General features: G+C 44.9%; 1 protein-coding gene across 2 annotated transcripts in view; it reads left to right on the plus strand.

Annotated features, from left to right (window-relative positions):
* Nucleotides 1-24,815, plus strand: part of cpsf1 (cleavage and polyadenylation specific factor 1) — a 131,462-nt gene that overhangs the window by 20,202 nt on the left and 86,445 nt on the right. For both annotated transcript variants that reach the window (XM_078230453.1, XM_078230462.1), the window contains exons 5-11: nucleotides 766-846; nucleotides 4,005-4,156; nucleotides 5,612-5,758; nucleotides 16,369-16,508; nucleotides 18,964-19,074; nucleotides 20,765-20,858; nucleotides 24,626-24,713. In XM_078230453.1, coding sequence (XP_078086579.1) covers nucleotides 766-846; nucleotides 4,005-4,156; nucleotides 5,612-5,758; nucleotides 16,369-16,508; nucleotides 18,964-19,074; nucleotides 20,765-20,858; nucleotides 24,626-24,713 — 813 coding nt within the window. The remainder of the gene's footprint in view (nucleotides 1-765; nucleotides 847-4,004; nucleotides 4,157-5,611; nucleotides 5,759-16,368; nucleotides 16,509-18,963; nucleotides 19,075-20,764; nucleotides 20,859-24,625; nucleotides 24,714-24,815) is intronic.

The raw sequence follows: 24,815 nt of genomic DNA on the forward strand, positions 1-24,815 counted from the left end.
TAATGTAGTTGTTGGTGCCGTTCTCTTACAAACAGATACTTGAATCGAAAATCAATTAGTATTGACAGTTTGAGTTATATTCCATAATTAAGGTTTGGATTTAGGGTTTATATCAAGCTCCACAATATGCTCGAATAAAACCACTTGGAAGTTGAGTTCCAGTCCTTTGGATCCAGAGCTACAAAGTGGGTGAAACACATCCTACGCAGAATATATCCTTCCCTCCACACCTCCATAAGACCTGCATATTATTTTGTCTTCTGCAGGCAGTATACAATTATCTGATTTGATCTGATTTGATTTGATTTATTATTGTCACATGTATTAGTATGCAACAAAAAGTATTATTTCTTGCATGCTATACAGACAAAGCATACCGTTCATAGAGAAGGAAAGGAGAGAGTGCAGAATGTAGTGTTACAGTCATAGCTAGGGTGTCGAGAAAGATCAACGTAATGCGAGGTAGGTCCATTCAAAAGTCTGATGGCAGCAGCGAAGAAGCTGTTCTTGAGTTGGTTGGTACGTGAGCTCAGACTTTTGTATCTTTTTCCCGATGGAAGAAGGTGGAAGAGAGAATATCCGGGGTGCGTGGGGTCTTTAATTTTGCTGGCTGCTTTGCTGAGGCAGCGGGAAGTGTAGACAGAGTCAATGGATGGGAGGCTGGTTTGAGTGATGGATTGGGCTACATTCACGACCACTGCTGTATTTAGTGCTGGAGGATCTGTATTTATTTTTTAACGTAACTGCTTCTCCTTTTTCTTGAAGCTGTCTGTGGTTGAGTATGACCCTGGAACCCATGACCTGAAAACGCTCTCACTGCATTATTTTGAGGAGCCGGAGTTGAAGGTAGGATCTCAGTGCTGTGTCTATCCTAATGCTTGTGACATGGCAGAATGAGATCTTTAATCACTTGTGATCTCTTTCTTTGTTGTGGATTTTAATTTCCCTTTGCCTTTTTCAATTTAGAAAGTTATTAATGTGTTAAGCTCCTTAGAACATCATGCTGCTGTGCAGAGGGACCTGGGTGTCCTTGTGCAAGAATCACAAGGAGTTGCTTTGCAGGTGCAGCAGGTAATTAAGAAGGCAAATGGAATTTTGTCCTTCATTGCTAGAGGGATGGAGTTTAAAAACAGCGAGGTTATGTTGCAGCTGTATAAGGTGCTGGTGAGGCCACACCTGGAGTATTGTGTGTAGTTTTGGTCTCCTTACTTGAGAAAGGATATACTGACACTGGAGGGGGTGCAGAGGAGATTCACTAGCTTGATTCCGGAGTTGAGAGGGTTGGCTTATAAGAACAAAGAACAAAGAACAGTACAGCACAGGAAACAGGCCCTTCGGCCCTCCAAGCCTGTGCCGCTCCTTGGTCCAACTAGACCAATTGTTTGTATCCCTCCATTCCCGGGCTGCTCATGTGACTATCCAGGCAAGTCTTAAACGATGTCAGCGTGCCTGCCTCCACCACCCTACTTGGCAGCGCATTCCAGGCCCCCACCACCCTCTGTGTAAAAAACGTCCCTCTGATGTCTGAGTTATACTTCGCCCCTCTCAGCTTGAGCCCGTGACCCCTCGTGATCGTCACCTCCGACCTGGGAAAAAGCTTCCCACTGTTCACCCTATCTATCCCCTTCATAATCTTGTACACCTCTATTAGATCTCCCCTCATTCTCCGTCTTTCCAAGGAGAACAACCCCAGTCTACCCAATCTCTCCTCATAGCTAAGACCCTCCATACCAGGCAACATCCTGGTAAACCTTCTCTGCACTCTCTCCAATGCCTCCACGTCCTTCTGGTAGTGCGGCGACCAGAACTGGACGCAGTACTCCAAATGTGGCCTAACCAGCGTTCTATACAGCTGCATCATCAGACTCCAGCTTTTATACTCTATACCCCGTCCTATAAAGGCAAGCATACCATATGCCTTCTTCACCACCTTCTCCACCTGTGTTGCCACCTTCAAGGATTTGTGGACTTGCACACCTAGGTCCCTCTGTGTTTCTATACTCCTGATGACTCTGCCATTTATTGTATAACTCCTCCCTACATTATTTCTTCCAAAATGCATCACTTCGCATTTATCCGGATTAAATTCCATCTGCCACCTCTCCGCCCAATTTTCCAGCCTATCTATATCCTGCTGTATTGCCCGACAATGCTCTTCGCTATCCACAATTCCAGCCATCTTCGTGTCATCCGCAAACTTGCTGATTACACCAGTTACACCTTCTTCCAAATCATTTATATATATCACAAATAGCAGAGGTCCCAGTACAGAGCCCTGCGGAACACCACTGGTCACAGACCTCCAGCCGGAAAAAGACCCTTCGACCACTACCCTCTGTCTCCTATGGCCAAGCCAGTTCTCCACCCATCTAGCCACTTCTCCTTGTATCCCATGAGCCTTAACCTTCTTAACCAACCTGCCATGTGGGACCTTGTCAAATGCCTTACTGAAATCCATATAGACGACATCCACGGCCCTTCCTTCATCAACCGTTTTTGTCACTTCCTCAAAAAACTCCACCAAATTTGTAAGGCACGACCTCCCTCTCACAAAACCATGCTGTCTGTCACTAATGAGATTGTTCCGTTCTAAATGCACATACATCCTGTCTCTAAGAATCCTCTCCAACAACTTCCCCACCACGGACGTCAAGCTCACCGGCCTATAATTTCCTGGGTTATCCCTGCTACCCTTCTTAAACAACGGGACCACATTCGCTATCCTCCAATCCTCAGGGACCTCACCCGTGTCCAAAGAAGCGACAAAGATTTCCGTCAGAGGCCCAGCAATTTCACCTCTCGTCTCCCTGAGCAGTCGAGGATAGATGCCATCAGGCCCTGGGGCTTTGTCAGTTTTAATGTTCCCTAAAAAACCTAACACTTCCTCTCTTGTAATGGAGATTATGAGGAGAGACTGAGTAGACTGGGGCTATACTCATTGGAATTCAGAAGATTGAGGGGAAATCTTATAGAAACAAAGAAGATTATGAAGGGAATAGATAAGATAGAAGCAGGGAAGTTGTTTCCACTGGCTGGTGAAACTAGAACATGGCTTCAAAATAAGGGGGAGCAGATTTAGGACCGAGTTGAGGAGGAACTTCTTCACACAAAGGGTTGTGAATCTGTGGAATTCCCTGCCCAGTGAAGCAGTTGAGGCTACCTCGTTGAATGTTTTTAAGGCAAGGATAGATAAATTTTTGAACAGTAAAGGAATTAAGGGTTATGGTGAGCGGGCGGGTAAGTGGAGCTGAGACCACGAAAAGATCAGCCATGATCTTATTGAATGGTGGAGTGGTCTCGAGGGGCCAGATGGCCTACTCCTGCTCCTAGTTCTTATGTTCTTATGTTAACAGGATACTCATAAAGATGTTGATAGTGGTTAGGTAAGCAGGGAGCCTGTAGATTAAAAGTAGATTAAAGGTTGAGAGAGGAAAGAAATTCCACAACTCTTGACATTCTGGAACACACGAGAAGCATCAAACCATTCTTGATTTCAACACTAGTGTCAATAAGCAAAGAATTGGCATAGAAAATCTAACTGACGCATTTAAATGATTAAAAGATTCATTAGGATAGATAAAGAGAAACTATTCCCTCGAGGGACATCAAAAAAAGAGATCAGAAACTTACTTAGTCTGAGTCAGGCAGTTCAGAGGTGATGTCAGAAAGCACTTATTCACACAGAGGGCAATGGAAATCTGAAACACTCTCTCCCTTTGAGGCTGGAGGTCAATTGAAGATGTCTAAGCTAGGATTTTATTGCATAGACACAGGCGATCTGCATCCCAATGGTCTGTGTTATTGTTTGCACTTTACACAAGCTTTGTCCCAACCTAGTTCTTGGAACTCTTTCAGTATATCCTTTATCAATTCCATTCACCTCGTCTGCTGCCTGTGGCTGCAAGTTTCACATTCTAAGACTCTGCGTAAAGAGCTTTCTCCTGAATTCCCGGCTGGATTTGTAACATGACTCCCTTACTTTCTGCCTCTGCCTTTCTTGACAGGATGGCTTTGTGCAAAATGTTCACATACCTCTGGTGCGTGTGGACCCAGACGGACGCTGTGCAGTGATGCTGATCTATGGAACACAGTTGGTGGTCTTGCCTTTTCGAAGAGACACCTTAAGCGATGAACAAGACGGAGTTATGGGGGAGGGGTGAGCTATAATTAAAAAAAGAAAAAAAAGTTTATTGCTGCATGTATAAAATTTGTTAGGGCAACCTTTTCCTTCTCAGCTTGTTCTAACTCCTAACGCTCCTGAGGATATTGTTATTGACCAGTTGTCCATGAGTACTCGGTCCAAGTGGTTATTTTTTGATATTTATTCATTCTCTGGAAATACGGTCGCTGACAAAGCCAGCATTTTCTGTGGTACTTGTGGTGAGCCATCTACTCACAGCTGAGTAGCTTGCTAGTTAATAGTTATGATGTGGAGATGCAGTTAATAGTTAGCCATATTGCTATAGGTCTGGAGTCATTAGTGCAGGACATTAGTGAACCAGATGGGTTTTTATGATATTCTGATATTCAGCTGCCTGGTGGGATTTGAACTCATGTCTCAGGAGCAATTAATCCAGGCCTCTATTATTAATCCATCAATTTAACTACTATAACTATCCCCCCACACCCTCCAAGAGGTTTTGAACATGAGCAATGGGCTGTTTGGCTAAGAGTTGATTAGTAGCTGTAAATATGCAGCACAGCAAATAGCCAACCCCTTGAGGGAGGCAGTAAAGCAAAACAAATGAAACCTATCAGGAGACAACAGGATTCACGTTTGGAATCCTTGTTTCTAGGATGCTTGGCCTAACTTAAAGTATTTTTAATGACAAACCCAAAGGAGCAAGGCCCATAGTGTGGAGGATTGCCATGGATGGAGCAGCCGACTTGAGTTTTAAACATTTTTAAAGAAGGAAGAATTGAGGTGGGTTTGGAGGGGATGGAGGGAGGAATGGATGTTCAGAGATTTGAAAGCCTGATGAAGAAAGGGGCTGGTGCATAAATTGGTGCATTTTATGATTCAAGCGACAATGGCTTTAAAAGTCCTCCTGCCCATTACCTGCTGAGTTTAACACATTATTTAATGTGTTAAATATAAAAAAGAAAGGGCAGCCATTTCAGGCTCCTTTCTCTTCCTGAGAATAAGAAATTTAAATGCTTGCTAAGTTCAATATCCAAAAAACGATAATGTTCCTCACTATATTCTTTTGTAGACCATAATCCAGCCGAGGGACCGGCTAGATTGTACATAGGGGATTTTCACAGTAACTTCATTGAATTGTAATGTAAGCCTACTTGTGACACTAATAAATAAACTAAATTTTCTAAACATAGTTTGTTGTAGCAGTGGAATAGTAATTGTACATGAAATGGCACAGTACAATTCTCTAAAGCAGCAGATTTACTGAGAGGAATGTTACAGGAGATCGACTGGTGTTTTACTATAATCGTGATGATTGCTGGTGACAATGTACTTCGCTGTGTCTAAATGTGATTATTTTACAGCAGTGCTGATTTTGGATTCAGCTGTTGATTTTATTATTGATTCAGCTAGTGATTTTTAGATCCAGCTATTACTTTTCCCATCTGATCAACGCACTTTCACCCGCAGGCAGAAATCCAGCTTCCTCCCCAGTTACATCATCGATGTTCGAGAGCTGGATGAGAAGTTGCTGAATGTGATTGACATGCAGTTCCTGTATGGTTACTACGAACCCACATTGCTCATCCTCTTTGAGCCCAACCAGACCTGGCCTGGGTATGTATACACTTTGCTCCCCTACGAATAATGACACAAAATGTTAGCAATGCACAGACTGACTAATAGAACATAGAACATAGAACATTACAGCGCAGAACAGGCCCTTCGGCCCACGATGTTGCACCGACCAGTTACAAACAAAAAAAAAAAAAAAAAAAAAAAAAAAAAAAAAAAAAAAAAAAAAAAAAGTGACCCTCCAACCTAAACCAATTTCTTATCGTCCATGAATCTATCTACGGCTCTCTTAAACGCCCCCAAATGGTATCTAAAAGAAAAAAGTCAGCTAAACATTTCAGGTGGCGGCACTTCATAGTAACCAGTATTATTTCTGCCTTTTTTAGATGCTGACGGACCTAGTGCTGCTGAATTTTAGATCCAATTGTCAGTGTTTTTTAAAATTAATCTTTATTATGGTCTGTGCATCGTGCCTTTATTTTAAACAACCTCTCCCCAATTCCTCCTGCTAGAGTTACAAACCTGTGTTTGCATTATCTTATGGCGGCTCGGTGGCGCAGTGGTTAGCACTGCTGCCTCACAGTGCCAGGGACCTGGGTTCAATTCCCAGCTTGGATCGCTGTCTGTGCAGAGTTTGCACATTCTCCCCGTGTCTGTGTGGGTTTCGTCCGGGTGCTCCGGTTTCCCCCCACAGTCCAAAAATGTGCGGGTTAGGTGGATTGGTCATGCTAAATTGCTCCTTAGTGTCAGGGGTCTAGCAAATTCATGGGGTTATGGGGATAGGGTCTGGATGGATTGTGGTCGGTACAGGCCTGATGGGCCGAATGGCCCCCTTCTGCACTGTAGGATTGTATGATTCTATTATCTGAATCTTCTATTTATAGCACTTGCTACTGCTGTAGTATGTTCATTATCATTTCTGCTGTTCGGTGGTCTGCTTTCTCCAGGGTGTTAGATGTGTGATCACTAAGAGGTTATGCTGATGTTTAGTGCAGTGTTTTCTTGGACAGAAGCAAAGGTGAAATGGCTGCTTTCAGTGATGAAGGTTTTAATATAAAGCAGCGATAGCAGGATTTTCGCCAATGGAGAGGAATGGGATATCAAAGCCAAGTGCTATCTTGCTTTGCTCCATCATTAACACGCAGTCTGGACTATGACATGTGGGAAGTTATCTGTTTTAATTCTTTGCTTGTTTGGAAGGAAGGTTGTTCTGTATTTTGAATGAAATCAAGGTAATTATGAATGAAGGATGTCATTTGTATCATAGAGTCCTTACAGTGCAGAAGGAGGCCATTTGGCCCATCGAGCCTGCACCAACTGTCCAACAGAGCATCCGACCCAGGCCCTATCCCCATAACCCCACGTATTTACCCAGCTAATCCCCCTAACCTACACATCCTGGGACACTAAGTGGCAATTTAGCATGGCCAACCCACCTAACCTGCACATTTTTGGAGTGTAGGAAGAAACCGGAGCACTCGGAGGAAACCCACGCAGACATTGGGAGAACGTGCAAACTTCACACAGTTACTCAAGGTTGGAATTGAACCCGGGTCCCTGGCGCTGTGAGGCAACAGTGCTGACCACTGTGCCGCTATACCACCCTTTGGTTCATATCCATTCAGTAGAATCCTAAAGCTATTTGTTTCTTAATTTAAGAGCTTTTACCCCTGCTGCTGCTGCCCCACTACTCTGTTTGGAAGTCTGTTCTGTGTGTTCGTGTTTTTTTGTTTAAGGTAGCCTGGGCCTGCAGTGGTCTTGAGGCAGACTGCAGTGCTGAGTCCTTTTTAATCGATTGTGTTGTTTGTGTAGTTTTCAGTCGGACCTATTCTGTAAAGTTTAGATGCGGGTCACAGTTCAGCACCAGCTGTGGAAATATAGATCCAGGTGCATGGGTGAATGGCTGGGGCTGAAAGATTGCTGAGTTGCTGATTTCATGGCTTCCTTGTTCCAATAAAAGCACCATAGTGGTACAGGCACAGTGTGAAAGAGGCATTAATTGTTGTGGAAAATAGAACAGCCAGGAATGGAGATTATGGAATTGGAAATAGTGGGAAGAGGGAGCCCAATGAAGGCTGACGGTCGAAATAGCGATGCTGGAATTGGAAATCACGGATGATCGTTTCTGGGACCAGCGAGATAAATGCTGAGTATTTTCTACTCCTATCTTCTTCTGATATTTCTAAAAAAGTACCGTTAAGCCTCATCACCAGTTGGAGATTCTTAAAATTAACTACCAACTTGCAAACCAACTAGTGTTTTCCACACTTGATGGGACAGAATATTGATTCTTGCTGCAGCCCCCGACTGCTAATTATTGATTACATTTAAACACTGTGTCACATCAGCAGGCAATGCATTATCTCATTGAGCAGTTATATTTTCTGATGGATCAGGGAATTACTTTTGGATGAGCAATCTGACCTGCCACAGTGATTGACTGGAAGGATTTTAAATCATTGTTTTTTGTCATCATTCGTTGGACTTGCCCAGTTACAACACTGAATACCTTTTTGCTCACATGTATAGTCATCAGTATCGACAACTGTGAGAAATTCTGCTAATTTTTGCCTTGTGCAATAGTGCAACACAAGGGAAACCATTCAGCCCATCAAGTTGGTGCCAGCTCTTTAAAAGGACAATCCAATCAGGTGCACTCTCCCCATATCTCTGCAATAAGCACTCATCCAACTTGCGAACTAGCCTCCCATCCATTGACTCTGTCTACACTTTGCGCTGTCTTGGCAAAGCAGCCAGCATAATCAAGGACCGCACGCACCCGGGACATTCTCTCTTCGACCTTCTTCCGTCGGGAAAAGATACAAGAGTCTGAGGTCACGTACCAACCGACTCAAGAACAGCTTCTTCCCTGCTGCTATCAGACTTTTTCACGTTAAGTTGATCCTTCTCTACACCCTAGCTATGATTGTAACACTACATTTTGCACCCTCTCCTTCTCTATGAATGGTATGCTTTGTCTGTATAGCGCACAAGAAACAATACTTTTCACTTGCGACAATAATTCAAATCAAAAATGTCCATCCTATCAATCAATGCATCCCATTTTTGCATAAATTTTTTTTTCCTGTCGTCAAGTTCGGCTCTTCAACCATTAGAAACAGTCCCTCTTTATTTATTCTATTGAAGTCTTTGATGATTTTGAACACCTCCATCAAATCCTCTCTTGGCCTTCTCGGCACTTAATAGAACAACCCCAGTTTCTCCAATCTATCCACATAAACATTAAGTTTTAAAGTTAAGTTTCATAAAGTTTATTAAATTAGTGTCACAAGTAGGTTTACATTAACACTGCAATGAAGTTACTGTGAAAATCCCCTAGTCACCACACTCCGGCGCCTATTCGGGTACACTGAGGGAGAATTTAGCATGGGCAATGCACCTAACCAGCACGTCTTTCGGACTGTGGGAGGGAACCGGAACACTCGGAGGAAACCCACGTAGACACAGGGAGAACGTGCAGACTCCGCACAGACCCAAGCTGGGAATCGAACCCGGGTCCCTGGCGCTGTGAGGCAGCAGTGCTAACCATTGTGCTGCCCCAATATCCTGATATATCATTTGAAATACATATACACAGTATCACCTGCACTGTCCTAATTGATCCTCTCTGTTAAGTTATTTTTAAAAACTCAGTCTAGCTAATCAAACAAACTTTGCTTGCAACAATAACAAATGCAAAATACTGCGGATTCTGGAAATCTGAAATAAAAACAGAAAACGCTGGAACAACTCAGCAGGTCTGGCAGCGGGGAGACTCTTCCTTAGTGCTAACGAGAGGGAGAAATGTGATGGGAACTGTTTGAAGGGGCGGAACAAAATGGAAGGTCAGGGATAGGGAGGATCTTGTAGAGATTTGACAAGATGTCATGGGAACAAGACAAAGGGAGTGTTAATGGTAGCGTTGCAGATCTCCTGATTTCCTGCCCCTGTGCCCTCACCCCTTCCCCACCCTCCCAGAACCATGATAGGATCCCTCTTGCCCTCACCTTCGGAGAAGAAATTCCTCATCTCCTTCAATGGGAGACCACTTATTTTAACCTACGTCCCCCATCTTGTTAAGCTCCTTCAGAATCTAATGTTTCAATAAGATCACCGCTCATTCTTCTAAACTGCACCAGGTCCAATCTGTTCAATCTTTCTTCATAAAACAGCCCCTCATCCCAGGAACCAGCCTAGTGAACCTTTTCTCTGAACTGCCTCCAATGTAAGTATATCCCTCTAAGTAAGGAAAGCAAAATTGTACACAGTTCTCCACGTGTGGTCTCATTAATACCCTGATTGTAGGATGGATAGTTTTTTTCCATCTACCCTATTTCTGCCTTCAGTTCGGTGCTGGAAAATAATGAGTGAGTAGCTCCTTTTAATCGTGAACATTTTGTCCAAGGAAATAATTCAGTTTAAGCTCCAGGATTTTGACTCTGCCAGAATGTACCTTGGCAGGGCTACCTTTCAATCCATCAGATTGTCATTGCTCATCTTACTTTACATCAGCGACAATTGATTTTCTATATTTCTGCAAGATGCAAACAGAAAAGCACCATTGATAAAAAATGCAGGAAGGCAGCAGTGGACTGCATCAGCATCTCTTCCATTCTAATCAATAATATTGCTGCCTTTCACATTGAATGAAAACAGCCTTTGAGAGGAGAGGCTGCTGAATCCCTAGCTGCTGTATCCATCGTAGAAAGACATTAATTAAAACAATTATAACAAGGATCATTTATATATGATTGTATCAAAACCAGAAGATGCTGAAAATACACCGTCGATTCACCAGCACTGAAACAACAGAGGACAAATGTAACAGAATCCATCCATCAAAATAGCTCCAGCTTACCTTGGCTCCTAGTCAGGCAACACTTTGATGTTAAAATTCTCGTGCTTTTACATAAATCCCTCTATGGCCTCAGCCCTCCCTATCTCTGTAATCTCCTCCAGCCCCACAACTCTACAAGATATCTTCACTCCTCTAAGTATGGCATCTTGTGCATTTCACCTTTAATTGTTTGGCCATTGGTGGCCATGCCTCCAGTTGTCTATGTTCCAAGCTCTGCCATTCCCTCACTACACCTCCCTACCTCGCTTTCTTCATTAATATCTACCTCTTTGAACAGGTTTTTGTACATCTGACCAAGTATTTCCTTTTGTGAGTTGGTGTCACACTTTGTTTTGTAATGTTCCTGTGAAGTGCTTTGGGGTATTTCATTTAGTTAAAGGCACTGTCTAAATACAAGCGTCTGTTGTTGTTGTTGTTCTTAAGTGTGGCACTCATTCTTGGCTGCAGTTTCACAAGTGGTGAGCATAGCTGCCTTCTAAGCAGTTGACTACGCTATGGCTGGCATGGTGGCACAGTGGTTAGCACTGTTGCCTCACAGTGCCAAGGACCCGGTTTGATTCCCGGCTTAGGTCACTGTCTGTGTGGAGTTTGCACATTCTCCCCATGTCTGCATGGGTTTCCTCCGGGTGCCCCAGTTTCCTGCCACAGTCCAAAGATGTGCAGGTTAGGGGCATCGGTGATGCTAAATTCTCCCTTAGTGTCAGGGGACTAGCAGGGTAAATGCATGGGGTTATGGGAATAGGGCCTGAGTGGGATTGTGGTCGGTACAGATTCGATGGGCTGAATGGCCTCCTTCTGCACTGTAGGATTCTATGAAGTGTCCCTGTTGTACCTTACTCAAGTGGCAGTTATTCATATGGGAACATCGTGAGTGAGATGGCACCCAGCAGCGGGTGGAGGCAATAGCCTGAGCTGAAAAGCCAATTGTAAGCCAATTGTTACCTGGGTGGTTCCCCCTCAGTAGTAGTTTTTTTTTTTCTCTCGGGCCCCTAGCCCTATAAATTGGTGCAGAGGAGATACCCGATCCTCTACACTGGTAGAGGATCCCACCCTTCCATCCTCCTCTAACCTAATTATAAGTGTGGGGAAGTTTTTTGTTTTCTTTTTTTCTTGCTGGTAATGGCTTCAGGGATGGCAGTTCAGGCAGTATGCTGCATCTCCTGTGGGATGTATGTGGTGAGGAAATCCAGTAGTGTTTCAGGAGATTTTAGTTGTAAGAAGTGCATTAGATTGCAGCTTCTGGAGGAGCGTGTAAAGGAGCTGGAGGGGGAGGTAGAGGAACTCCGCATAATTCGGGAGGCGGAGGTGGAAGTTGATAGGAGTTATAGAGAAATAGTAACTCCTAGAAATGAGGCTTGGGTCAATGCCAGGAGGAGGGGTAAGAAGCAATCGGGAAGACAATCCCCTGGGGCGGTTCCCCTCCATAATAGGTTTTCGGTGCTGGAGGCTACAGTTGAGGAGGAATCAACTGAGCATAGAGAGCAGATCTCTGGGGGTGAGCCGAGTGAGAAAGCTCAGGTGGTTAGGGGCTGTAAAAGACTGGGCCTTGTGATTGGGGACTCCACAATTAAGGGGACAGATAGGAGGGTCGGAACTAAAGGTAGGGACTCAGGGTTGGTGTGTTGCCTACCAGGGGCTGGGGTCCGGGATGTGTCTGACAGGGTATTCAGGACTCTTAGGGGGGAGGGAGATAAACCACAAGTTATTGTACATGTGGGGACACACGACATAGGGAGGATAGGGGAAGGGGATATTAGGCAGGGATTTATGGAGTTGGGGTGGAAACTAAAGGCCAAGACTGACAGAGTGGTTATCTCTGGACTCTTGCCTGTACCACGGGATAGTTTAGAGAGGAATAGGGAGAGGGAAGGTTTGAATTCATGGCTGAGGGGATGGTGCAGGAGGGAGGGGTTCAGGTACTTAAGCAATTGGGGCTCGTACTGGGGAAGGTGTGACCTCTATGAGAAGGATGGTCTACACCTTAATCAGAAGGGGACCAATATCCTGGGGGGTAAATTTGCTAAGGCCATGCAGGGAGGTTTAAACTGATTCGGGGGGGGGGAGGGATCCTGAGTAGTGGGGCTGAAAGTGAGGGATGCATGGATGGGGACTGCAATGCACGGCATTGCAGAGGTGGGGTGGAGCAGGGTTTGAAATGTGTATACTTCAATGCCAGGAGTATTCGCAATAAAGTGGGTGAACTTGCAGCGTGGATCAGTACCTGGGACTTCGATGTTGTGGCTATTTCAGAGACATGGATAGAGCAGGGGCAGGAATGGATGCTGCAGGTCCCGGGGTTCAAATGTTTTAGTCGAAGTAGGGAAGGAGGTAGAAGAGGGGGAGGGGTAGCATTATTGGTCAGAGATTGTATCACAGTGTCAGAGAGGAGGTTTGATGAGGACTTATCTGTTGAGGTAGTATGGGCGGAGATTAGAAATAGGAGAGGAGAGGTCACCCTGTTGGGAGTCTTTTATAGACCTCCTAAAAGTTCTAGAGAGGTTGAGGAAAGGATTGCGGAGTCAATCCTGCTTAGGAGTGAAAGTAATAGGGCAATTGTTATGGGGGATTTTAACTTGACTAATATTGACTGGAATTGTTATAGCTCTAGCTCGTTAGAGGGGTCAGTTTTTGTTCAAAGCGTGCAGGAAGGTTTTTTGACTCAGTATGTAGACAGGCCAACTAGAGGTGAGGCTATATTGGATCTGGTGCTGGGAAATGAGCCAGACCAGGTGCTAGACTTGGAAGTTGGTGTGCATTTTGGTGATAGTGACCACAATTCGGTTACGTTCACCTTAGTGATGGAAAGGGATAGGCATGAACCTCGGGCCAGTGGTTTTAGCTGGGGGAAGGGTAATTATGAGGCTATTAGGAGAGAATTAGGAAACATAGGTTGGACTAGGAGATTACAGGGACTGGGAACGTCCGACATGTGGAGTTTTTTCAAGGAGCAGCTACTGCGAGTCTGTGATAGGTATGTCCCTGTCAGGCAAGGAGGAATTGGTAGGGCTAGGGAACCGTGGTGCACCAAAAAAGTTTCTTTGTTGGTTAAAAAGAAAAAGGAGGCTTATGTTCGGATGAGACGTGAGCACTCGGGTAGTGCACTAGAAAGCTTTAGATTGGCTAAGAGGGAGTTGAAGAGCGAGCTTAGAAGGGCTAAAAGGGGACATGAGAAGACTTTGGCGGATAGGGTTAAAGAGAATCCTAAGGCGTTCTATAGGTATGTCAAGAACAGAAGGTTGGTTAGGGCAAGTTTAGGGCCAGTTATAGATGGCAGAGGGAAGTTATGTGTGGAACCGGAGGAGATTGGTGAAGCATTGAACCAATATTTCTCTTCGGTGTTCACGCAAGGGGACATGAATATAGCTGAGGAGGACACTGGGTTGCAGGGGAGTAGAATAGACAGTATTACAGTTGATAAGGAGGATGTGCAGGATATTCTGGAGGGTCTGAAAATAGATAAATCCCCTGGTCCGGATGGGATTTATCCAAGGATTCTCTGGGAGGTAAGAGAAGTGATTGCAGAGCCTCTGGCTCTGATCTTCAGGTCGTCGTTGGCCTCTGGTATAGTACCAGAAGATTGGAGGTTAGCGAATGTTGTCCCATTGTTTAAGAAGGGGAACAGAGACTTCCCCGGGAATTATAGACCGGTGAGTCTCACTTCTGTTGTCGGCAAGATGTTGGAAAAAATTATAAGGGATAGGATTTATAGTTATTTGGAGAGTAATGAATTGATAGGTGATAGTCAGCATGGTTTTGTGGCAGGTAGGTCGTGCCTTACTAACCTTATTGAGTTTTTTGAGAAAGTGACCAAGGAGGTGGATGGGGGCAAGGCAGTGGACGTGGTATATATGGATTTTAGTAAGGCGTTTGATAAGGTTCACCATGGTAGGCTTCTGCAGAAAATGCAGATGTATGGGATTGGGGGTGATCTAGGAAATTGGATCAGGAATTGGCTAGCGGATAGGAAACAGAGGGTGGTGGTTGATAGTAAATATTCATCATGGAGTGCGGTTACAAGTGGTGTACCTCAGGGATCTGTTTTGGGGCCACTGCTGTTTGTAATATTTATTAATGATCTGGATGAGGGTATAGTTGGGTGGATTAGCAAATTTGCTGATGACACCAAAGTCGGTGGTGTGGTAGACAGTGAGGAAGGGTGTCGTAGTTTGCAGGAAGACTTAGACAGGTTGCAAAGTTGGGCCGAGAGGTGGCGGATGGAGTTTAATGCGGAGAAGTGTGAGGTAATTCACTTTGGTAGGAATAACAGATGTGTTGAGTATAGGGCTAACGGGAGGACTTTGAATAGTGTGGAGGAGCAGAGGGATCTAGGTGTATGTGTGCATAGATCCCTGAAAGTTGGGAATCAAGTAGATAAGGTTGTTAAGAAGGCATATGGTGTCTTGGCGTTTATTGGTAGGGGGATTGAATTTAGGAGTCGTAGCGTTATGTTGCAACTGTACACAACTCTGGTGCGGCCGCACTTGGAGTACTGTGTGCAGTTCTGGTCCCCACATTACAGGAAGGATGTGGAGGCTTTGGAGAGGGTGCAGAGGAGGTTTACCAGGATGTTGCCTGGTATGGAGGGGAGATCCTATGAGGAGAGGCTGAGGGATTTGGGATTGTTTTCGCTGGAAAGGCGGCGGCTAAGAGGGGATCTTATTGAAACATATAAGATGATTAGAGGTTTAGATAGGGTGGATAGTGATAGCCTTTTTCCTCTGATGGAGAAATCCAGCACGAGGGGGCATGGCTTTAAATTGAGGGGGGGTAGTTATAGAACCGATGTCAGGGGTAGGTTCTTTACCCAGAGGGTGGTGAGGGATTGGAATGCCCTGCCAGCATCAGTAGTAAATGCGCCTAGTTTGGGGGCGTTTAAGAGATCCGTAGATAGGTTCATGGACGAAAAGAAATTGGTTTAGGTTGGAGGGTCACAGTTTTTTTTTAACTGGTCGGTGCAACATCGTGGGCCGAAGGGCCTGTTCTGCGCTGTTATGTTCTATGTTCTATTAAGCCCGTTCTGATCCTAGCTGAGATCATAGAATCCTCCAGTGCAGAAGGAGGCCATTTGGCCCATCGAGTCTGCACCGATCACAATCCCACCCAGGCCCTATCCCTATAACCCCATGCATTTACCCTAGCTAGTCCCCCTGACCCTAAGGGGCAATTTAATATGGCCAATACACCTAACCTGCACATCTTTGGACTGTGGGAGGAAACCGGAGAACCCGAATGAAACCCACGCAGACATGGGGGGAATGTGCAAACTCCACACAGACAGTGGCCCGAGGATGGAATCGAAAGCTTGAACCAAGTTCTCCCCTGGTTAATCCTTGACTCTCTAGGAATGCAGTTATGGGTTAATAAAAAGAAAACTGCTGGAAGGGGCGTCTGGACTCGAAACATTGGCTTTATTCTCTCCCACAGATGCTGTCAGTCCTGCTGAGATTTTCCAGCATTTTCTTTTGGTGTGCTGGAAATACTCAGCAGGTCAGGCAGCAGCCATGGGGAGAAATTTTTCAGGTCTATCGTCTGAGGAAAGGTGACAGACTGGAAACATTAACTCTTTCTGCCCACAGATGCTGCCTGACCTCCTGAGTATTTCCAGCATTTTCAGGTTTAATTTCAGATTTCCAGCATCTTTAGTATTTTGCTTTTGCAGTTGAGGCATTTCTGGGTGTTCTATTAAAGTAATTTTCTTTTAGTTTTTTCTGTTTTTCCGGTATCTTCTGGTGAAATTCTTTAAATGCAGCGTGAGAAGTGTGTTCTTCATCGTGTTTCCTCTTTTTGTCTCCAGTCGTGTGGCAGTGCGACAGGACACCTGCAGCATTGTTGCCATCTCATTAAACATCATGCAGAAGGTCCATCCTGTCATCTGGTCGCTAAGCAACCTACCATTTGATTGCACTCAGGCTCTGGCCGTGCCAAAACCCATAGGTGAGCAAATGAACGACTGAGAGACTGTCCATGAATACTGTTTAGATTTGATTTTGATTTGATTTATCATTGTCACATGTATTAACATACAGTGAAAAGTATTGTTTATTGTGCGTGATACAGACAAAACATACCATTCATAGAGAAGGAAACGAGAGAGTGCAGAATGTAGTGTTACAATCATAGCTAGGGTGTAGAGAAAGATCAACTTTAATATCATTTGGAATTGAAAGCCAGTCTCACTAATGGTGACCAGGACAGCATGTCCTTTAGGGAAGGAAATCTGCCATCCTTACCTGGTCAGGCCTACAGGTGTCTCCAGACCCACAGCAAGTAGTTACTTAACTGCCCCCTGAAATGGACGAACAAGTCACTCAGTTCAAGGGCAATTGGGGATGGGCAACAAATTCTGGCCCTGTCAGCAATGCCCACATCCCATAAATGAAGAAAAATGTTTATACTTCAGGGTGTGGACTTTGAGCTGTGGCTTGTCTGTCTCTCCTGTCTAAATAACAATGTGAGAGTTTTAACAACACCAGGTTAAAGTCCAACAGGTTTATTTGGTAGCAAATATCATTAGCTTCCGGAGCGCTGCTCCTTCGTCAGATGGAGTGGAAATCTGCTCTCAAACAGGGCACAGAGTCACAAAATCAAGTTACAGAATACTGATTAGAATGCGAATCCCTACAGCCAACCAGATTTTAAAGATACAGACAATGTGGGTGGAGGGAGCATTAAGCACCGGTTAAAGAGATGTGTATTGTCTCCAGACAGGATAGCCCGCAAGTCCAGGAGGCAAGCTGTGGGGGTTACTGATAATGTGACATAAATCCAACATCCCAGTTTAGGCCGTCCTCATGTGTGCGGAACTTGGCTATCAGTTTCTGCTCAGCGACTCTGCGCTGTCGTGTGTCGTGAAGGCCGCCTTGGAGAACGCTTACCTGAAGATCAGAGGCTGAATGCCCGTGACTGCTGAAGTGCTCCCCCACAGGAAGAGAACAGTCTTGCCTGGTGATTGTCGAGCGATGTTCATTCATCCGTTGTCGTAGCGTCTGCATGGTTTCCCCAATGTACCATGCCTCGGGACATCCTTTCCTGCAGCGTATCAGGTAGACAACGTTGGCCGAGTTGCAAGAGTAGGTACCGTGTACCTGGTAGATGGTGTTCTCACGTGAGATGATGGCATCATCTCACGTGAGGCCATCCCCACACCCCCACTTCTTGCCTTCAAACAACCGCGCAACCTCAAACAGACCATTGTCCGCAGCAAACTACCCAGCCTTCAGGAGAACAGTGACCACGGCACCACACAACCCTGCCACAGCAACCTCTGCAAGATGTACCGGATCATCAACATGGATGCCATCATCTCACGTGAGAACACCATCTACCAGGTACACGGTACTTACTCTTGCAACTCGGCCAACGTTGTCTACCTGATACGCTGCAGGAAAGGATGTCCCGAGGCATGGTACATTGGGGAAACCATGCAGACGCTACGACAACAGATGAATGAACATCGCTCGACAATCACCAGGCAAGACTGTTCTCTTCCTGTGGGGGAGCACTTCAGCAGTCACGGGCATTCAGCCTCTGATCTTCAGGTAAGCATTCTCCAAGGCGGCCTTCACGACACACGACAGCGCAGAGTCGCTGAGCAGAAACTGATAGCCAAGTTCCGCACACATGAGGATGGCCTAAACCGGGATGTTGGATTTATGTCACATTATCAGTAACCCCCACAGCTTGCCTCCTGGACTTGCGGGCTATCCTGTCTGGAGACAATACACATCTCTTTAACCTGTGCTTAATGCTCCCTCCAACCACATTGTCTGTATCTTTAAGATCTGGTTGGCTGTAGGGATTCGCATTCTAATCAGTATTCTGTAACTTGATTTTGTGTCTCTGTGCTCTGTTTGAGAGCACATTCCACTCCATCTGATGAAGGAGCAGCGCTCCGAAAGCTAATGATATTTGCTACCAAATAAACCTGTTGGACTTTAACCTGGTGTTGTTAAAACTGTCACTGTGTTCACCCCAGTCCAACGCCGGCATCTCCACATCATAAATAACAATGCACAAGGATAAGTGTCAGTGGCTCTTTTGGGTTCCTACACCATCTCCACATCTGGCATGGGGAGTGATCCTGGTCCTTCTGTTTATTTATTTATTCTGTGCTTCCTGAATCGGAAAGCGGAGAACAGAATATTTTTGGGCCAGGATGGATCTCGGGCCAAACTGCAACAAGTGATGGGTTTCTGCCTGTGTCCGCATTCCTGCTGGCGGAGAACAAACATTATCGACAGGGCCAGGGTGATCCATTGCTCTGTGCGACACAAAGCTCTGTGCGACTCTTAGTGTCCTTTCAATTTGGAGTGTCATTTGTACCTTTTTGGGTGATTTTATTGTGGGGTACCAAATTCTCAGTGTGAAGTGGATTGTCTCCATTTTGCAGGTGGTGTGGTCATCTTTGCTGTAAATTCGCTGCTCTACCTCAACCAGAGTGTCCCACCCTACGGCGTATCTCTGAACAGCCTGACAAATGGAACGACATCTTTCCCACTCCGTAAGTTATCGATTCCTGGGATGGCTGGATTGTTGTGTGAGCAGATATTGGGTCGACTAGGCCTGTATTCACTGGAATTTAGAAGAACGAAGGGAGTCTAATTGAACAGGACTGGACAGCCTGGATGCAGGGATGTTGTTTCCTCTGGCTGGAGGGTCTAGAACAAGGGCTCACAGTCTCAGGATACGGGGTAGGCTGGTCTACAACTTGGGATCAACGTGGTTGAAGGCATGTTTACCAATGGTGGAGTGATGAAAATTGGGACAAAAGGCTAAAATTGGAAGAGTGCCGATATCTCTGGGCTGGAGGAGGCTGTAGAGAAAGTGCGGGGAGGTCATGAAGGGATTTGAAAATAAGAATGAGAATTTAAAAAAAATAGGTGATGGGGTGAACATGGCTTGGTGCTGGTAAGGGAACGGACAGCTGAATTTTGCGTGACCTTTCGGGCGGCACAGTGCTGCTGCCTCTCAGGTCCAGGGGCCTGGGTTTGATTCCCAGCTTGGATCACTGGCTGTGTGGAGTTTGGGCACATACTCCCCGTGTCTGTGTGGGTTTCCTCGGGGTGCTCCGGTTTTCTCCCAAAGTCCAATGATGTGCGGTTTAGGTGGATTGGCCATGATAAAATGTCCATTAGTGTCAGGGGGATTAGCAGGGTAAATATTTGGGGTTACAGGGATAGGGCCTGGGTGGGATTGTTGTTGGTGTAGACTCGATGGGCCAAATGGCCTTCTACACTTTAGAGATTCTTTGATTCTAAAGTAGGTCACAGGATGGGAGGCTGGCCAGGAGTGCATTGGATTTGATGGATCTAGAAGCAACAGTGACATGACCTAAAATATAGAATTTGGTTATGCTATGCTGTTATCTGCCTGTGTGCAATTGGTTACTGGGTTTCTTACATTACAACAGTATTGTGGACTATTGGAAAGGGAGAGGCGTTGCTAAACTTTTTCATCTTGCACAATCAGGACAAACACAAGAATACCAAATTTCAAACAATCACAACAGTTGATACTATAGCAGAAAGTGGTGAAGTATGCGGACATTCACATGTTTGTCCTGACGATATAAAATGAAAAACTTCAGAAAGATGTGTCACTTTTCAGCAGTATTCAACTTTGAAAATATTTCCCAAACAAAAAGAGAAAATGCTGGAAAATCTCAGCAGGTCTGGCAGCATCTGTAAGGAGAGAAAAGAGCTGACGTTTCGAGTCCAGATGACCTTTTGTTAAAGCTTTGTATGGATGTGTGTGTATTCTGAATTTTGCCTGTAACAGATTATTCTGACAAAGTCAAAATTTCCTTCATAAAAACATATGAACAGATGAATTAAGAGCAGCAGTACGACATTCGGCCGCTCGGGCATGCTCTACCATCCAATAAAATCTGATTATGGCCTCCAATGCCACTATCTTATCTTTGATTCCCTTATTAATCAAGAATATCAATATATATATTACATATTTTGTGAAAAATATATAGATGTGTTATATATACTCATGCCCACAGATCACAGTGAACATGATAGCTGGTGGAGTGATCATGCCAAGATTTAGATAAACAATTGCAGTGGCAATTTTTTATTGCTTGTGTGACTGGGACGTGTCAGGCATCACAATCTATAAGAAAGTCCGTGGTGAATCAAAGATCAGAGATTGATTGCTCCGTTATGTGTGTGCGTCTCCCACAGGGATTCAAGACGGGGTGAGAATTATGTTGGACTGTGCTCAGGCTGCTTTTGTCTCCTACGATAAGATGGTCATTTCCTTAAAGGGAGGAGAAATGTAAGTATGGGATGTTGGCAGTACTTTCCTGTGTGCTATGCACAGTGTGCTGTTTCCCTGCAATGTGAGCCACAGTAAACCTCTTTAGGCTAGTTCTAAGTTCCTTTTCCACATTCTCCTGTTTTCCCCATCTACTCACATTGATATTGTAATTCTGAGAATTTGAATTCAATTTGAAAAACCAGGAAATTGCTGGAGTGTTTGGGCACTCATTAAGTTGCCCTTTCTTCCAAAAAATTGGGACATACCAGAGAGCCAATAGAAATTCACCCACAATGATGTCCAGCTAACTCACTTGTTCTATTTGATGCTCTTACGAGTTAAGAGCTACACAACCTAGGACTTAACTTTCAGGTCACCCACGTTTTTGATCACATCACCGGTATTCACATAGGCCGGAAAGCATAGATTTAAATATTTCTTCTCTTTCCTGCTTACTGATTTATGGATTCCTGGTGGAAGGTATGTTCTGATTCTTCACTGCTGGTCATGTGTGAAGAGGTCCCAGCTACTTCTAGCCACTAATCCACTCTCACTGAAAGTAATTAAAGCCTCCCTATTAACGCCAGCTTAAATGAACTGAGTGAGTGCAGACTGGATATCGATCCTGGGATTTTCTTGGTTGGTCATCAGGTGAGCCATGCTGGAGCTTCCAATCGATGGACATTAGAGCTGGGGTGGAGGTTCAGCATATATCTCACCTTAAAGTCAGGTCATAAATATAAGAACTAGGAGCAGGAGTAGGCCATCTGGCCCCTTGAGCCTGTTCCGCCATTCAGTAAGATCATGGCTGATCTTTTTGTGGACTCAGCTCCACTTACCCGCCTGCTCACCATAACCCTTAATTCCTTTTCTGTTCAAAAATTTATCTATCTTTGCCTTAAAAACATTCAATGAGGTAGCTTCAACTGCTTCACTGGGCAGGGAATTCCACAGACTCACAACCCTTTGTGTGAAGAAGTTCCTCCTCAACTCAGTCCTAAATCTGCTTCCCCTTATTTTGAGGCTATGCCCCTAATTCTAGTTTCACCCGCCAGTGGAAATAACTTCCCTGCTTCTATCTTATCTATTCCCTTCATAATCTTCTTTGTTTCTATAAGATCTCCCCTCATTCTTCTGAATTCCAACGGGTACAGCCCCAGTCTGCTCAGTCTCTCCTCATAAGCCAACCCTCTCAACTCCGGAATCAACCTAGTGAGTCTCCTCTGCACCCCCTCCAGTACCAGTATATCCTTTCTCAAGTAAGGAGACCAAAACTGTATACAGTACTCCAGGTGTGGCCTCATCAGCACCTTATACAGCTGCAACATAATCTCGCTGTTTTTAAACTCCATCCCTCTCGCAATGAAGGACAAAATTCCATTTGCCGCCTTAATTACCTGCTGCATTCAATACGTTGTTCATCCATCACTTGATTGAATGGCAGTTCAGATATTCAAGTGTAGCAACAATCTTCATGTATTTGGCAGTATGGTGGCACAGTTGTTAGCACTGCTGCCTCACAGCGCCTGGGGCCTGGGTTCGATTCTCAGCTTGGGTCACTGTCTGTGCGGAGTTTGCACATTCTCCCTGTGTCTGTGTGGGTTTCCTCCGGGTGCCCCACTTTCCTCCCACAAAGATGTGCAGGTTAGGTGGATTGGCCATGCTAAATTACCACTTCATGTCATGGGGACTAGCTTGGGTGAATGCATGGCGTTATGGGGATAGGGCCTGAGTGGGATTGTGGTCGGTGCAAACACGATGGGCCGAATGGCCTCCTACTGCACTGTAGGGATTCTTTGATTTTGATTTGATTTGATTTATTATTGTCACATGTATTAACATACAGTGAAAAGTATTGTTTCTTGCGCGCTATACAGAAGGAAAGGAGAGAGTGCAGAATGTAGTGTTACAGTCATAGCTAGGGTGTAGAGAAAGATCAACTTAATGCAAGGTAAATCCATTCAAAAGTCTGACAGCAGCAGGCAAGAAGGGGGTCCTTGTGCATGAGACGTAAAAACCCAGTCTGCAGGTGCAACAGGTGATCAAGAAGGCAAATGGGATGTTGGCCTATATCGCAAGGGGGATAGAATATAAAAGCAGAGATGTCTTGCTGCATCTGTACAGGGCATTGGTGAGGCCGCAGCTGGAATACTGTGTGCAGTATTGGTCCCCTTATTTGCGGAAGGATATATTGGCCTTGGAGGGAGTGCAGAGAAGGTTCACCAGGTTGATACCAGAGATGAGGGGTGTTGACTATGAGGAGAGACTGAGCAGATTGGGTTTGTATTCATTGGAATTTAGAAGGCTGAGGGGGGATCTTATAGAGACCTATAAGATAATGAAGGGGCTGGATAGGGTAGAGATGGAGAGATTCTTTCCACTTGGAAAGGAAACTAGAACTAGAGGGCACAGCCTCAAAATAAAGGGGGGTCAGTTTAGGACAGAGTTGAGGAGGAACAACTTCTCTCAGAGGGTGGTGAATCTCTGGAATTCTCTGCCCACTGAAGTGGTGGAGGCTACCTCGTTGAATATGTTTAAAGCGCGGATGGATGGATTCCTGATCGGTAAGGGAATTAGGGGTTATAGGGATCAGGCGGGTAAGTGGAACTGATCCACTTCAGATCAGCCATGATCTTATTGAATGGCGGGGCAGGCTCGAGAGGCTAGATGGCCTACTCCTGCTCCTATTTCTTATGTTCTTGAGTCGGTTGGTACATGACCTCAGACTTCTGTATCTTTTTCCCGACGGAAGAAGGTGGAAGAGAGAATGTCCGGGGTGTGTGGGGGTCCTTGATTAGGCTGGCTGCTTTTCCGAGGCAGCAGGAAGTGTAGACAGAGTCCTGGGAGGTGGACATTGCCGGCTAGGTCAGCATTTATCGTCCATCCCTTGAAAAGGGGTGGTGAGCTGTTGCCTTGCACTGTTGCAGTCTGGGTAGTGTAGGTACAGCCACCATGCTGTTAGGGAGGGAGTTCCAAGATTTTGATCCAGTGACATGTTTCCAATTCAGGATGATGAGTGACTTGGGGGGGAGCTTGCAAGTTCCCAAGCGTCTGCTGCCCTTGCCCTTCTGGATTCTTGCTCAGATTTGATTTATTGAATTCACGATTTACAACAGTGGAAAATGAGCTAACATCTGGGTTGCTGGTGCAGTTCCCGAACTGTGCCTGAGCTATTGCAAACTGCTTCAGGACATTCTGCTGGGGTGAACGGCACTTCACAAATCCAGATACTTTAATTCAAACTATTGGGAATTGCAATGGCAGAAAAAAACAAATTTCTGTTATATAATGGTATATCAAAGAATTTAATATACTTTTTATTGGTTGTGCGTAGAACATCCTCTTTCATAATGATATGAAGCAAACATTATTAGCTTTTCAATAAAGCGTTTCCTGAAGGCGCTCAACTTGTGAGAAATAATATAGCAACTTTTTTCTGAAATATTTTAGTCCTTATATAAATGTAATGAAAATCTAATTTTCTGTGTCTGTTCTCAATGTATTGCTTCCAATTGTACACCAGATTGTAAACTTTGTTTCCAGTGTTTTTTTGTATGCTATCTGCAGGTCAGGCAGCATCTGCAGAGCAAGAAACAGGGTTAATGTTTCCGATTATCAGTCCTGACAAATGATCACCAATCTGAGATTTTAACTCTGTTCCCTCTCCACAGATGCTGCCAGACTGGCTCAGCATTTCCCCACTTTCTGTTTTTATTTCAAACTTTGGGTAACTTAAGTGTCCTGACTGACTGTGTCTATCTGGATCTCACTGTTTGAATCTTCAGCTATGTCTTAACCCTGATAACAGACGGGATGAGGAGTGTCCGTGCGTTCCACTTTGACAAAGCAGCAGCCAGTGTCCTCACCACCTGTGTAAGTTTTTAACACTCGGATTGATTCGGTCATTCCTTGAAATAAATATCTTTACATTAGAATATTTTGAACCATTCTTTACATCCTCTGATACTGCTGCAC

Source organism: Mustelus asterias, chromosome 2 (genome assembly GCF_964213995.1).
Source record: "Mustelus asterias chromosome 2, sMusAst1.hap1.1, whole genome shotgun sequence".
In the NCBI taxonomy this organism is placed as follows: Eukaryota; Metazoa; Chordata; class Chondrichthyes; order Carcharhiniformes; family Triakidae; genus Mustelus; species Mustelus asterias.